This window comes from Poecilia latipinna, unplaced genomic scaffold, assembly GCF_001443285.1.
Source record: "Poecilia latipinna isolate Pla-1442-1.1 unplaced genomic scaffold, P_latipinna-1.0 Scaffold2305, whole genome shotgun sequence".
Lineage (NCBI taxonomy): Eukaryota > Metazoa > Chordata > Actinopteri > Cyprinodontiformes > Poeciliidae > Poecilia > Poecilia latipinna.
In genome coordinates this window covers 18649-30582 of record NW_015114921.1, presented here as the reverse complement: position 1 = coordinate 30582, position 11934 = coordinate 18649, and the positions used below count along the sequence as shown (strand labels likewise).

Here is an 11934-nt window from a genome sequence, read left to right as displayed (position 1 = left end):
GGGTTGGCAAGGCTCTCGTTTGGGGTGACAACTGCCACCCCATGCCACCCCGGTAGATCCGCCCCTGTGTAACCTCCTGCCAAACTATGTTAAGAATGAGCAAATGTGCTTGCTAAGAAATGAGAGTAGCCAAAGGTCTGAGACCAACCCTGATTCTGTTTACTATGGAGCTAAATATAACAAGTTTTCAATCACTTTCTGTGGAATATAGGGAAATATTATTGTTTGTTAATAATAATAATTATTATTAGTGGCTATTAATAATAATAATAATAATAATAATAATAATAATAATAATAATAATAATAATAATAATAATAATAATCATTATTCATATTTATTTTTTTAAAAATAATTTTTATTTTTATAAAATATATTTTGAAATTCTCCACCGGAAGTAGCTTGGTGCAAGTACAGCTGATTTTCCTCGTGAAGAAAAACAGCCGTTGGAGCGTTTTCCTCCTCACTGTGCTCTACCTCCTTGTACTACCAGCAAGCGGCCATATGTAATTTGACCCAATTCATTCATTCATTCACTTTTCCACGTTGTTTCCGTTATCCTTCTTAGTTTTGGTGTTTTAGCATAGAAAGCAGCATTTTTCTGCTAAGCTCCGTGACTCTCTCCGACGTTCCTCGGTGTATGCCTCGGTGAGTGTCCGTAGCAGGCTGGGTGGTGACAGCATAATGATCGAGCGACCAGAGACTGCTGTTCCGAGCATCGCTGTAAGTCCATTTCTACCTCTTCCAAGAGTCTGCTTTTGAGTGTTTGACTAAAAATATATTACGCCGCGTCCCCACTCACATGTCTCAGTCTCTTTGTATGTTTTCACACTATAATTTAGCCTGTTGGAATTTTGCCTTCCGTTTTTTTTTTTTTTTTTTAGCCTCACTATTGGTTAAACGATGTTAAAATATAACAGTCGTCATTTAGTCAGGGGAAGATGGACGCCTTCTTTATAAATTTATTCGTTGGACAACATCATTGTGTTAAATTCTTGAGGAAATTAGACTGGTTTGAGGTCTTCGTATAGGACAGCTTGTATCAGGAGGGACGTGGTCTGGTTTCAATTAAAGCTGGCTGCGGTGGAAAAAGCTATACTACTGCTCAGAAAATGCTTGCAGTGAAAGTATGCAAAGGATGCCTCAGTTCTTAGAACTAGATGCTTCTAATAAAAATTAGTAGACCTTACACTTTTACCACGAGGAAGATGAATTTAAATGGATAAAGTAATGTCTTTTATCTAAAACAACATTTGCCATTAGATTTGCACAAAAAAAAGTATGGAAAAACAAATACTGCAATATGAAGGAGCAATAACAGTATTGAAATTATACAAGGATCATGAATGTTAACAATAATAACAGCAACAGATTCATCAACCATTGATTCGAAACAATTACCTTGATCAGATCTGGTGGTGACAGGTTTGTGAAATACTGAAATCAGATGCATTCTCCTTATTCATGAAATGCTTCAAAATTGAAAACATCAGTGGGGGTTTTTTCAATTAGCACATGACCTAATAGCATAGTTTTGTGCCGGTTTTTAAACTTTAGTAATTCAAGTCGTCAAGGCGGGGTATTTAGTAAGGTCGATGGATTTTTTTGTAGCACCACATTCACAACAAATGTCATTTCAAAGCACTTCTCAGAAAGACAAGTCAGTTCAATCCAATCATACATATTCTAAGTTAACTACATACAGTCCTAGTGAAGCATAATCATGAATCAATGCACTTAAGTTCAATTTATTATTCAAATTAGTTAAAAGGTCTTCTATCTGAGGAAACCCAGCTGACTGCATCGAGTCACTGACTTGAGATTGTATTTATTTGGTCAAGCTCAAATGAAGTATTCATTTCTAACTTTTCCGTCTTTTGTTGGATTCAAAGCTACTACATTTATATATATATATAAAAAAAAAGCTAGGAGCAAATTAAATTATGTTTGGTTATTGTTTTCAGGAGAATAAACTAAACAATTGCCACGTCAGCGCTCAAAGAAAACCCAAAATTGGCCAGGAAAAACTGGATTGTTCATCTCTGTTAACAACATTTTAAAAACTTGAATTGCCCAAGCCACCAAAATGACACAAAGCCAATAAAAACCTTTGCTTAAAATTCAAACGGAACATAGTAACAATCTTCATTAAAGAAAAAAAAATGATGTTACTATAAAACAATTGACTGATTGCTTTATAGTAACATGAAGGAAGGTTAGAATAAATGTCATATAATTGACTCGTAACAGGCTTTGTATTCAAGAAAAATTTTAGTTTTTTTTTACTGTATGACTCACCTTATATCTCAAAGATAATGTTTGAGTTGAGTTTTGAGTTAGACTACTTATTTGATTGAAAAAACAATTTTCAGTGGAATCAATTACTGCTTTGTCGGATCAAAACGTCAATAAACTCAAACTGGGGAGAAGAACATACACGCACATGGAGAGCATTCATCCTAAATACAAGGTTCTCTTCCCAGATTCAAGTCAAATCTACTGGGTAACCAGGCGGCCTACTTTTTCGGTTTCATCTTGTAACTGGAAATATGTTTTGTATACGTTTTCAGTCATTTCCATCGCCCAGCTGTCTGAACGCTGTTGGTTTCTATTGTTAGTGTGTTTACGGTGTCATTTCATTATAAAATTTTAAACACAAGCTCTGATTTAGATGGCACTCGTGCCTCCTTGAACGTCATTTCCTCTTTAGGAGGGCTTTTTTACACTGTCACTTACATTTAGCAATGAAGGATTACTCACCACAACGCATTCTACCCCATGTTGTCACTCTGCATCTGTCTGCAATAAAGCCAAAGGTGACTGGCAGTGACTTTCTTCGGCATAACAAGGTAGTGGTCATGCACAGAAAAATAGAAATAGCTGGGAGATAAGTGCTAAAAATACCAAAAGGGCACCGACACGGTTATTCTTTTCATCGGCATTCACTCCTCCCTTTGCTCTGCTTAAATAAAGCAATACTTGATGAATTATTCATTTGGAATATGTAAAAACTCAAAACTGGAAACAGCTGATGGAGGCGGTGAGAAGGCCCGGGGATCAGCTGCTGCTGAATGCCTGTGGAGGGTGAGGGGCTTTGCGAGATGATGTCAGTGAGCCAGGCAGCTACTATCACCACTGGGTGGACTGGGGGATGGGGCTGCATGAATGGTATGGGCTGACTAGTCTTTTTCTCTCTCATCCCCCATTACTTCCTTTTTTTCTATGTTTTTTTTAAAGTCCCATGCCTGCTGCTCTGTTTTCTCGCTTTCTTTCAGCTGTGTAGATCTGAAGTGCACGCCTGTGTGCCTGCCTATTTCCGCAGAAACGTTAACCTATAAAATTCACACGAACGTGTTCCAACTGATCCACGCTACATCCATCTTACCTCTTTGTTACATTCACAGTCAGGCGGTTGCAGGAGCTGAACGTCGACAAGCTGAACCACCACTTTCTTCCTGAAGTGCTAAAATAAAAACTATGTGGGTACCATTAATGTGGCAGCAGGGAGAAATGGACGGATCATCAGAGGTGGTAGTTTATGTAACATACTCTGAGCATGTGAATGTGGGTGGATCAAACATGGAAATGTTGGAAAGTGCTTCAGGCTTGTTTGGAGTAGTTACTCCTGCTTTTCTGCTGCAAGCATCGCAGTATTGATGAGGTGAATAGATTGTGCCTGTTTTTTTGTTTTTTTTTGTTGCAGCTTCTTTGTTAATGTTGGCAAGGTACTTTCAGTCTTTTTTTTCCCCCACATTGAAAGCTGAAAACCTTTTGTGAGTATTGATTGTGTTTTAACAGGTTAGATGTGAATAGGATATTAAATTCACAATAATTGTCGTCGTGACGATTAAGAAAGCTGCATGTGAAAAACATATGTGTCCTCTTCCTCATTTCCCTTTTTTTTTTTGCATGTTTGTTACACTTTGATGTTTCAGAATATCAAAACTTAGTTAAATATTAGTCAAGAACAACACACGTAAACACAAAAATGCAGTTCTTAAATTAAGGTGTTTATTATTAGAGAGGAAAAATCCAAGCAGTCCTGGCCCTGTGTGAAAACGTGATTGCCCCCTAAACCTAATAACTGGTTGGTCCACTCCTGGCAGCAACAACTGCAATCAAGCATTTGCAGCAGCTTGCAGTGAGTCTTTTAGAGCTATGGAGCAATTTTGGCCCACTCTTCTTTGGAGAATTGTTCTAATTCAGCCAGGTCCCGAAGCAGCAAAACAGCCCCAGACTACCATGCTACCACCCCCATGTTTTACTGTTGGTATGCAGTTTTTTTATGAAATGCAATGTTTCTTTTACACCAGGTGCAATGGCACACTTTTATCAATATGTTTGGGAAAAACTAAGAATTCTCGTTAAATATAAGATTTTTTAGAAATGGCCTGTGGTTGACAGAATTTACAAAGTGTTTACAATAATTCAGTCCAAGTCTGACTAGATGAAGGGAAGCAAAGATGGAAAAGCACTGGACTCGGCTGTAAAGTCAAAAAACATCAACGTCTTGAGTAAACTTGGCTACTAGGCAAATAAAAATAATTTTGAGAGCTAGTGAGTTAACATATGTTTGCCAAGTTCATGTAGGTATTAAAGTTGAAATGTTTAAATTAAACTTGCAGAAACCCTTGTTTGATGACTCTTCTTGTTTTAGATTTGGTACCAGGTTGTATAAAATGCAGTCATGTGGCTATCAAAGCCATGGATTGGCACTTGAGTGTATATTTCACTTCATCCTACACTACTTTTTGCATTTACCTTCTGAGATTTGCTGGACAACTCCTTTCATTCTCACTTCTCTTTATATTCATTCTATTTCCTAGACAACATTTTGATATAGTTTTTAAATCTTTCCAAAAAAAATTACCACTCTATTTCTGTGGAAAATAAAGCTTGTTAAACTGGCCACATTACGGTTTGGGTCACACGATATAGTACAATTGTTAATTTATATTGGTATCTTTTCCAAATAACATGATTAAAATAATGTCTAATTGATAAACAAAATATTTCAGCACTGTATTTCTGAGGGAAAGAAACTGGAGGTTTAGTAGTTGAGGATGTGACAGAAGAAGGTTTTGATATTGTTGACCACTGGGTTTAAGATTAACACCTAATCTATGAGTAGCTCCGTCACTTCTGCACGTTTCCATCTGTGCCATGCATGACGGAGCTGGAGAGGCCAACAATCAATTGTGTTTGCCCCATCTAGCGTGCAGGACGCTGCATGGTGATTGGAGGGTTTTTATAATGATAACAAGCTGACGGATAGAGAGACAGAGGGAGGAGAAAGGGAACAGGGAGAGAGATGAAGAGATACCTTTGTGGCAACCAGCTTCCTTCCTCACGCCCGGTCGTACATGATGGACACGACTGAATACGTAGGACATTTGCTGTTTTTAATATCGTCATTTGGCTAAATATGTCTGCAGTGAGAACATAGATGTTTAGCAGACTAATATTTCCGTTTTAGTTGGCGTTACTAGAAAGTTCTTTGCATCATTTTCCAACTAAGGCCTGTTATTTCTCCTCTCAGCCCCCACCCTTCCAAAGCAACTGTTTTTTCTCCAACTTGTATTTATACCAGCTACACTTAAGTTGAAAGGGGTTCTGTCGATGTAGCAAAGGAAAAATGCTAATTGCAGGTCTTGAAAAGGAGCAAGCTTTTTGCCTTGTTTTATCGCTGCATTTTCTTTTATGTAAGTGTGGAGAGGGGAAAAAAAAGGACTGAAAGAAGTTCATGTTTACATGCATCCTTCTGGTCTTAGTAGGTTACTTTTCCCTGACCATGACTATATTTGAACTAATCCGAGTTTGATAGTCTGCTGTCATCGTCTGCTTATCAAACACTGAAACGGAAATTTCGTCTTTCTTTCAGCAGCGGAACTTGGAGGGGTATGTGGGCTTCGCCAATCTCCCCAACCAGGTGTATCGGAAGTCCGTCAAGAGAGGGTTCGAGTTTACATTAATGGTTGTCGGTAAGTTGGAAACACCTACGTCTTAACCGCCAGCATTGCATAAAAATGTTTGTGTCTGCGTTGAAGGCGGAGCGCTGCATGCACACCTGCACAACTGACAGTTTCTTTAAGAGCGTTAGTCGTCGGCAACTGCGTGACGGGGGTTGAAACGTGTGGCATCCTGTGCACTCAGATGCTCAGGATGACATGCTGACAATTTAAAGAATGTTTCTGCAGAGAGCTGATGGCCTTTTTGGCCCGGCTATAATAGCCTCTAGACTGCTGCTGAGTTGGGAAGAATGTGTCAAAGATGGAGAGCTTTTCTTGTTTTCTCCGTTGGCCCCTGGACATCTATTGACACATTTTTGTGTTTTAGGCCATTTCATTTGGAATGCGTGCTGCCGGGTTTAAGCTCCAGTGTAAATGGCGTTGGGTGCAAAAACGTAGCTAAGTACATCACAGCAGCAGAGAAGTGAACTCTGGCATGGAAGAACTGTGGGTTTGGCTGTGCTTATAGACATGAAGCTGATACAGCTGTGGTGTTTTTTAACTTATTGAACAGAACTCCATGTGAGTCGGAGCACTGAGTAATTAACACATTGATTTTTACACAACGAGTTCTACAGAGCAGTGTTTAATATCTGGTGTAAAATTGATTGGTACAGAACACAGTTTTATTTTCAATTTCAATTTATTTAAAATTAAATCTTTTCAGACTAATGCAGCTCAAAAGATCAAAAGCGAAAAGAGTGACTTCTGTTTTTCTTCAAGTAAAAGTTGCTCTTTTTAATTAGAAACTTGCTTTCGTTTTTTGTGTGTCTGTCACATAAGCATGCAAGATAACAGACTGTTACTTTAAAAAGCTTTTTTATTTTAAACTATTGTGCTTAGTTCTGCCAAATAGCCATAAAAGGAGAACTTTGCATCTGAAACCACATCCTCCTGCTGCAACTAATAAAATTAGATCATTACATGATTTAGACTGTGCACAATGGCAAAACATTAAAAGTAATTTTTTTGTCCCCACTATTGTTTTTAGCAGATTAATACCAAAGAGGTTTCAGTCAGGGATGTCTGCAAGAAGTAGAAGCAGAGCAAAAAAAAAAAAAAAAGTTACCTGGCCCTCCATCAGTAAATATGTTTTTAGTTACGCTCTATCCTCAATATTGACATTAATAGTCTGTGTAATTGTAATACTTGCTACTAAATGACTCTGCATACTAACCTGCTCTCACTCCAGAATTTATTAATTTGATCCATGCACAGGAAAACCAATCAGGTCCACAATGACTACCGACTCTTGGATTAGATTTGATCTGATAAATCTGCAGCTTGTGGTGACCCTGTTCTTTTGAGTGAAAGTTGAGATACAAACACAATGAGGCATCCAGACATATGTGGTTCAGCTTCCTGTTTAGTGTCCATCAGCTGTGGACGAGCAGCACAGTGATGACTTGGGTGAGAATCAGAGACATTCACATATAACGTAAATAGATGTCTGAAGTCTGTATCTGGGTGGACACTTTTGGAAGAATAGCTGTTCTTCCAAAAGAGTTTAGACATCTAAGAAAAAGGCATTGCTAAATTTAATACGTCTTTTGTCTTTGGTGGTTATTTATTGCTATTGAAATTCCTTTAACCATTTAAAATCAAACCAGACCTCAAATTTGAAGGGTTTTTTTGTTTTTGTTTTTTTTTTGGGGGGGGGGTAGTGTCGGGCAGTGGACTTGGAGGCTCAATCTTCCAAACACATTACTAACTTCACTTTTAATGTGATCTTTATTCCCTAAAGTTTCTCAAGATCCAAACAAAAGAGTGTTGTTAATTTATGTTTGTGATATTTAAGGGTTTCAGAGCTATTGGGAAATCTATGAGCTTATAAGGAAAAAAAAAAAACATAACTGGTTCAAATTTCCACTTCGTCTTTTACTTGTTTGGCTTTTTTTTTTTTGCGAAAACAGTAGCTGAACAAGAGTTTTAATATATGAATATATATGAGATTGCTTATAGTTATAGAGTTAACAGGCATATAAAAGTCGGCTTAAAGTGTTAGAAGAGCAGAAAGAAAACCCGACCAGCACTAAAAGAATAAACAGTTTATCTACGAGTATCATTATTGTGCAAAAAGTAGGGCTGTATAAATAAATCGATTTGGCGATATATATCGATATTTTCCGCCCTCGGAAAGTATCGATTTTTCATCCGCGAGTATCGATCCGTTAAACCATAGGGGTCCATAGCCTGACAGCTCTTTTTAACGTCTAGTTTGTTACGGCGTAGCAGCAAGACTCCGCCTCCCTCAGTCTCACTTTCAACTTGAGCTTAAAGTGCACATTATAAACTATACACTAGTTTTTAAATTGTGTTAATAGGCCAAGTATAACCGGAGTTCTGCTAAAATTAGTAAACCATATTTTTCCAAATGTCAGAGAAATGTCAAAAGCGCCGCCATTCCCCGGCTTTTCTGATCATGTGAGAGGGAATGAGCTTCCAAACGTACAAAACGAAACGAAACATTAGATTCCTGTTTTTGGAAATGTAAAATCTTCAATAAATAACAATGGGCTCTATTTTGTTGCTGATGAACGAAGTAAAGTTGCGCAAGTAACCGTGAAAGAGAAGCGGAACGGAGAAGCGGAAAGGAGTAGCGGCGCGAACAGAGCAGCTGCAAAAGCAGTGAAATCGCGAAATTAATGCAAATTTCGACTGGTAGCAATCACTTCGTAATTAGTTTTTAGCTTAGCGGTTTCTGTTCTGTATATAAAGGATTACCTGAAGAATGAACATGGGTTGATAACATCCGAAGCGGCAGCGAAGCGGCGCGGCAGCGGCGCTGTGTTTTGAGCAGTAAGATGAAGAGGAAAACCCCCCAGCCGGAATCCGCGGCGCAGTGAGGATTTCCATGATAACAATGGCTGATCGATCATTCTTATTAGCAACAGACAAAGTATCAGAGACTGAGAGTACTATGAGATCCTGGCAGTCTGAGAGGCAGCTACTCAGAGATCCAAGCAGGGGAATAGCGGCGCTGCGTAGCTGCAGGGAGTCGATCACTGCGGGGTGAGGCGGAGCCACGACTTTAGCAGTTAGACGACAGCAGCTTACAGCCACGGCTAACTCCGGGAGACAAGGTAGAAAAGCCTTTTTCCCCATAGTCCAAAAGACTGCATTTGTGGCTGCATTTTTACTCCAAAATGCAGCCACAGTGTCCAAAAGAAAAAAAAACATAAGTGGAATCATTTGCATATTGAGAGTCTACAGAGGCTGATAATCTTTCCACTCTGCTCCTGGATTACCGTTTAAACTTTTGAGTTTTATGTCAAATCCACATGAATTAAATGACAAACTAATTCTCTCACTGATTCATTTTGTCCAGCTGCAGACTGTTAGACTGTCCAATCAGAGTCAGGTATTGTGTAATTCGTGCTTTTAATCAGTTTTCAGTTAACTAAATTCAAGTCTATGGAACACAAAATGCCACTAAAATCACTCTGTCCTTCTAAAATCTTTCAGAAAAACGTAAAAATGCACTGAATCGTAGCGAATTGTATCGCTCAACAAATATTGTGATACATATCGTATTGTGACCAGAATATCGTATATTGTACCGTGAAATTATTGTATCACTACACCCCTAGTAAAAAGGGAAACTTACCAGAATTTCTTTAACTGTTTTTGTCCAAAAGGTTTTCTTTTTTTCTCAGAGTGCCAGTAATTGTACTAAATGTCCAATTTCCATGGGTTGTTTCCAGAATAGTCCACAGTCTCCTGGGGATCGTTCCAGTAAGAGATCTTGAAACGGTCCAAGAATGCCTGGCAATCATTCAGCTCCTCCTTACAATCCAAAACTGTTAGACAGCCTTCATCAACAGTCTCTATAGTGGTGGAGTGTTTATGGTCGAGATGTTGCAGATTCCCATCAGTGGCCCAAAATAATCTCAAAAAGCGTATCTTGCATTTTTGACTGGAATCTGACAGTTCTGTCACAGCATTGTAAAAGTTTGTCTGCTGATTTTATCAAGTTGTATGGAGATTGTAAGTCTTTCCCATCCCACGTGTGGTGATCTCAGTGTTTTTGACGTATGTGTGCATCATCTAGCAAATATTTAACTTCAAAGTTAAACCCTGACCCACTGCTCCAGCTTCTAGACGTCAAATGAAATTTGAGAATAATCCAAATTACCTCTGAAAGTCCAGCTGCTGTTTGTAAATCCTACGAGGGACTTAGGTCAAAAGGTTAAAAACTCCAATTAAAACCAGAAGGAGCTTTTAAGAATAATACATCCAAAATACTTTGTCTTCTGACTGCTTTGTCCACAAATACAGTCAGAGAAGCTGACTGTATTTGTCAGTTTGGAGAAGAGGAGAGAAGAGAAAGGAAATTCCAGTGTTGGACCAGAGAGCTGATCATGTTTTGATTTGAGGAGCAGCAGGACGAGGCAGGCTGTGAAAGTTAGTGCTGCTCTTGGCTTCTTGGTGAAGTGTGAAAACTTAGCTGGCTTTAGAGGTCTACTATTATTATTCTGTGGTAGATCTAAAACATACCGATGGTGGAATATGAGGGGACTCTTCTGAGCCCTGGAGGTCACTCACTCAAACTCCTGCCGCACAGATAGAAAGCTTCTTCTGGGTCCTTCTGATCAGCTAAGAGGTTAAGTTAAAGTGCCGTAAAGCCTGCGCGCAACTAGGCCTGTCACGATAACAAATTTTGCTGAGCGATTGTCTTAAAAATTATTGTGATAAACGATAATATTGTTTCAAGACCTTTTGACACTCATTTCATGGAAATAACTAATAATGCATGCGATTTCCTGCTATAGATGGATGCACTTTATTTTCAAAAGAACACATAACACTGGAACTAATAAACTAAATAAACAAAACAACCAAAAACAAAAAGGATTCTCAGTCGCCATTAACAAAAAAACGTACTTGAATAAAAACTAAACAACATAAAGCCAAAGTGGAAATAAATACTGCATTCAACCAAAAGAGTGCAGATTATAAAGTCTGCATACTATATTGCCCTTCAGCAATCACGAGATTTAAATAGAGAAGATGGGCACATCCGACTCCCAAATGCAGAAGTTCACACTACACGATTTTTTGCCCCCATTTCCCCCTTACGACAATCTTAGATCGGTGGCCGATCTAAGATTGTCGCTGGTGATTTCGTAACCGATCATCCTGCATTGTGTGGTGTGTTACGGTAGATCGTCGTGGCCGCTCCGATTTAAATCAGGAGGTTTCCCCGACTGGAAGTGTTAACGCAGCCTGTTGAATGTGACAGGTAGCCAATCAGAAAGCGCGGATCCACCTCCATGCTTTCTGAGGGGAAATTATGAAGGGAATCCCAAACAGCTGACACGGTGCGACATGAAGTCCAGCGGACTTTGGAGATGATATGTGGAAACAACATTAATATTTATTCAACATTTTGTGCAAAGAATATAGAAATGACAAGGGGAGGAGTTGGAGCCAAATTGCTACCGCAGTTGATAAACCCAGTAAGTTTTCAGCTGTTCTTCGTTAACGTGACATAAATAGGTTATAATGACTTTCATTCAGTCAGGACTTTATGCTGACTCTAGCCACATGCATTGCAGGTAGATTCTAGTAAAGCATTGATTAATGCCTGGTTTTAAAATGAGTTAACTGGAACTGTAGCCCTTATTTTATGCCCAGGTGGCTGGACACCACACGGCACGATCGAACCGTTATGTCTGAGATTTCGGTCGGCTAATGTGTCTCTCAGGTTTTGAAAATGGGCCGACAGTCGGCCGACAACTCGTGTAGTTTGCGCTGGACATTATACTAGGGAAATGAGGAAGGGAGGGTCAGTGGAGAGCACCGGAGCTGAGCCTTTTTCATTCAGTGTCATCAACAGAAAGGGAAAAAAAAAAAAAAAAAAAAAAAAGGGAAGAGAAAAAAAACCCGAAAATTAAAATGAGGCCGAAGGGTTTAATTTTTCGTG

At 38.9% G+C, this 11934-nt stretch overlaps 1 protein-coding gene across 4 annotated transcripts in view; it reads left to right on the top strand.

Annotated features, from left to right (window-relative positions):
• Positions 1-414: 414 nt before the first annotated feature.
• Positions 415-11934, top strand: part of LOC106937260 (septin-7-like) — a 24845-nt gene continuing 13325 nt past the window's right edge. The window contains exons 1-2 of one of the 4 annotated variants that reach the window (XM_015018671.1): positions 415-723; positions 5885-5981. In XM_015018671.1, the coding sequence (XP_014874157.1) occupies positions 685-723; positions 5885-5981 (136 nt within the window). In that variant the 5' untranslated portion in view covers positions 415-684. Of the gene's footprint in view, positions 724-5216; positions 5385-5881; positions 5982-11934 lie in introns of those variants that run through there. The other 3 variants (XM_015018670.1, XM_015018673.1, XM_015018672.1) reach the window with 3 other exon arrangements.